The following is a 3741-nucleotide window of genomic DNA, read 5'->3' on the forward strand; positions in this document are numbered from 1 at the left end:
GGACTTTTTTTTTTTTTTTACTTTTTACCCTTCCAAGGGCCATGTGCCTATTGCATTAAAACTACAACAAATAGAAAGCATATGGGAATTTTGCAAACCCCTTTTAGCTCTTCATCTCAACTCCTGCTTTCTTAGAAAATAGGACTCATTAGAACCCAGCCTAGCCCTAAAAAGATGGGCTGTAGATGGATGTACTTTTGTAGCAGTGATGTGTGGTTAGGCCCTGATATCTGGTTCCATTCTGCCTCACTGTGAGTATGGCTGCACACACCTCTTTGCTTCAGCTTGAGTCCTTAGAAGTAAAATAAATAGGCTGGAGCCCAGAAGTGTACACACCATCGTCTCCAAGCATTGTTGCCATTTTGCATCCTGGAGTACATATCTTCTCTTTCTGCTGATGTTCCTTTCTTCTCTGGGGAAGCCTGTGGTGATTATACTTCAGGCTGGATTCAGACATCAAGAGTACACGTATTTTTACTTAACCAAGAGACAAGACAAATCCATTAGCAGACCCTTGAGAACCCAGTCTGGTTTAGTTAACAGTTTCTGAAATAGTATCAATTCAACATTCCCCAAGTGCACTCTTCCTTTTTAACGTTGTTTTGATGTGTTATTTCTCATAAGTATTAAAAATACAAGGCTCTTTCTTTGTTTTAAATTTCTGACCTCAAGCACAAAAATAGTGTGTTTGTATCAGTTGTATTGGAGAAGGCAATGGCACCCCACTCCAGTACTCTTGCCTGGAAAATCCCATGGACGGAGGAGCCTGGTGGGCTGCAGTCCATGGGGTTGCTAAGAGTCGGACATGGCTGAGTGACTTCACTTTCACTTTTCACTTTATGCATTGGAGAAGGAAATGGCAACCCACTCTAGTGTCCTTGCCTGGAGAATCCCAGGGACGGGGGAGCCTGGTGGGCTGCCATCTATGGGGTCGCACAGAGTTGGCAACGACTGAAGTGACTTAGCATAGCATAGCATATCAGTTGTATACCTGTAGCCCAGTTGTAAGTTTGTGCCTTTATGTAGTAGTTAGTTTAGCATTTGATAAAAGGGACTTTCCAGTATTGTGTCTTTGTCTGCATTAAAGATCTGTACCAACTTGTTAAATAACAGTTTTATCAGTCAGAGGCTAAGTGGATATAAATCATCAAACCAGAGTGATTACTATGTTTTCTTAATAGATCGTGAAGTCTCATTAGTTCAGCCTAAATGGAGAAAAGCAATCTTAATCTGTGAAAATCTCAGTTCTGGAATTTTTTGAAAGAAATTCTCAGAAAAATAGTTTTATTTTAAATTGTCTTCAACAGTTAGAGCTAAGTTAACAATGGACCAAACTGAACAGATGAACAAATCAAATGAAAGGCAGTTAGTATAAGTGTACTTATGAAACCATTTCTGTAGCAGAGTTTCGGAAATTATCTGTGGGGAAGAACCAGATTTTTCAAAACTTCTAATCCACCATGCACTGATACTTTTGCAAAGTTCAAAGTCTCATTAGTGGATGTCCTGGCAATATCAGATCGCTCTGAAAGTTTCTAAATGTTTATTCTCAATTCCTAAACTTATTCCATTGTGGACAAATAACAGTTTTCAGACAAGAAGTGGTCTTTTCATCCACATTGAGTAGCATTCTTCTGCAGTGTTTGAAACTTTAAAAGTCTTCAAGTAGTCAAATACCTGCCTCAGATCTATTGTACTGGATTTTATTCATTTTGCAGTCTTCTTACATAGAGTTCCTATCAGAATTATCAGCACTTTCCAGTCACTCACTTCTGAATGTGAAATTGTACTCGTTCGTGGCCTGATGCCTGCCCTGGGCTAACCAGCCATTCCTCCTGCCTTGGTTGACTGTAATGACGAGCTGTGTTCCTCACCACACAGAGAAGAAGCAGTACCGGGAGTCTTACATCAGCGACAACCTGGACCTCGACATGGACCAGCTGGAGAAGCGGTCACGGGCCAGCGGGAGCAGCGCCGGCAGCATGAAGCACAAGCGCCTGTCCCGTCACTCGACCGCCAGCCACAGCAGCTCCCACACCTCGGGCATCGAGGCCGACACCAAGGCCCGGGATGCGGGCCCTGAGGACGCCTACCCTGGCAGTGCCATCCACCGCAAGCTGAAAACCTGCAGCTCCATGACCAGCCACGGCAGCTCCCACACCTCCGGGGTGGAGAGTGGTGGCAAGGACCGGCTGGAGGAGGATTCGCAGGATGATGGTAACCTGCCCCCCAGGCCCTCCAAGCTAACGGTGCTGACCCATCGTCAGGGCCCCTTCTGCTTTTTCTTTCCCAGTGCTTCCCCAGTGTTGGTTCCATAGGATTGATGTCGTAATAGAGAAGAGAGCAACACAGCATTGGCTGCTTCACCCTGGGTTAAGGAGATAAGATGAGATCTATAGCCTGTATCAGCATTTGGGTGCATCTTTTTTATTGTTTTTCTGTTTCAAATAATTGCTGTAGCATTCAAGTTTGGGGGAAAGATATACTGATTCCATTGAGGAAAACTGAAAAACATATGTGTGCTTACTATAGAATTCATGTGGATCTCAAATCTCATTGTTAAATGCTCCAAGAGATGGCAGATGTGGGAGACGGAGAGCTTCATGCACTATTCATTCTGTCTTTGTCAACAGTCTGCTTTGGCATGAGCCAAATGACCCATCAGCCTCCGCTGGCCCTTTGTCATCACAGCATGCTAGTACAGTTTTTCTTAAAGAGAAAGAATAATTGATAGTCAGATCATGGCATTAGCAGACATGTAGATAACACAACAGTCCTGAGAAAAAGAGAAGCAGGATCTAGTCGAGAATTGTCACTGGAATTTCCTATTGTAGAGTCTCATTAGCAAATTTATTTTTACATGTAAATAATTGCATAACCTCCCTCAAGGTGTGGCTGTGAATGGTAACCATTTCCTTTGTGTCACTAAATGTCTTTCCCTTCTTCAGAAATAGAGATGTTGGTTGATGACCCCAGAGACCTGGAACAGATGAATGAAGAGTCCTTGGAAGTCAGCCCAGACATGTGCATCTATATCACAGAGGACATGCTCCTGTCACGGAAGCTGAACGGACACTCTGGTGAGCTCCCGCAGAAGGGACCTCTCTTTACCCAGGGAGTGGTCCTGGACTGGGAAGCAGGCGACCAGGAAAATAGAAGGGTTGGGTTGGGGGCTGCACATCAGTGTCACAGACTGTGGGACCGAGTGCCTTCTGTGGAGGGAAAGGAAAGGGAAGCTGGAGAAGCACTCAGCATTGGAATTAGCATCCTCTACCTCAGGCTTTGGACAAAGCTGTGTAATTGGGTTTTGTCTTTCCCTCTTTGCTCTTTTAAATGATAATCAGAGAGTTATGTGATTTATCTGTTAAGAGGCTTGGAGACCCTTCAAACTGGCCTCCTCCTTTCCATAGACAAGAAAACCCATGGATTAGAGAGGACAAATGCTGGGTGGAGAAAAGCAGCAGTCAGCTCTCCAGGTTTACTTTGTTTTGGTTTCCCCCATTCTATTTTATACGGACTTCCCAGGTGGCACAGTTGGTAAAGATCTGCCTGCCAGTGCAGGAGACATAAGAGATGTGGGTCCGATCCATGGGTCAGGAAGATCCCCTGGAAGAGGAAATAGCAACCCGCTCCATTACTCTTACCTGGAAAATCTCATGGACAGAGGAGCCTGGCAGGCTTCAGTCTATGGAGGTCACAGAAGAGTTGGACACAACTGAGCGTGCACACACACACACACTA

The 3741-nt window shown here is 44.6% G+C and overlaps 1 protein-coding gene across 3 annotated transcripts in view; it reads left to right on the top strand.

The window, feature by feature from the left end:
- The window catches only part of FRMD6 (FERM domain containing 6), an 88947-nt gene that overhangs the window by 76135 nt on the left and 9071 nt on the right, over positions 1–3741 (top strand). For all 3 annotated transcript variants that reach the window (XM_010842266.1, XM_010842267.1, XM_010842268.1), the window contains 2 exons: positions 1882–2217; positions 2949–3080. In XM_010842266.1, the coding sequence (XP_010840568.1) occupies positions 1882–2217; positions 2949–3080 (468 nt within the window). The remainder of the gene's footprint in view (positions 1–1881; positions 2218–2948; positions 3081–3741) is intronic.

Source organism: Bison bison, unplaced genomic scaffold (assembly GCF_000754665.1).
Source record: "Bison bison bison isolate TAMUID 2011002044 unplaced genomic scaffold, Bison_UMD1.0 scf7180017864174, whole genome shotgun sequence".
In the NCBI taxonomy this organism is placed as follows: domain Eukaryota; kingdom Metazoa; phylum Chordata; class Mammalia; order Artiodactyla; family Bovidae; genus Bison; species Bison bison.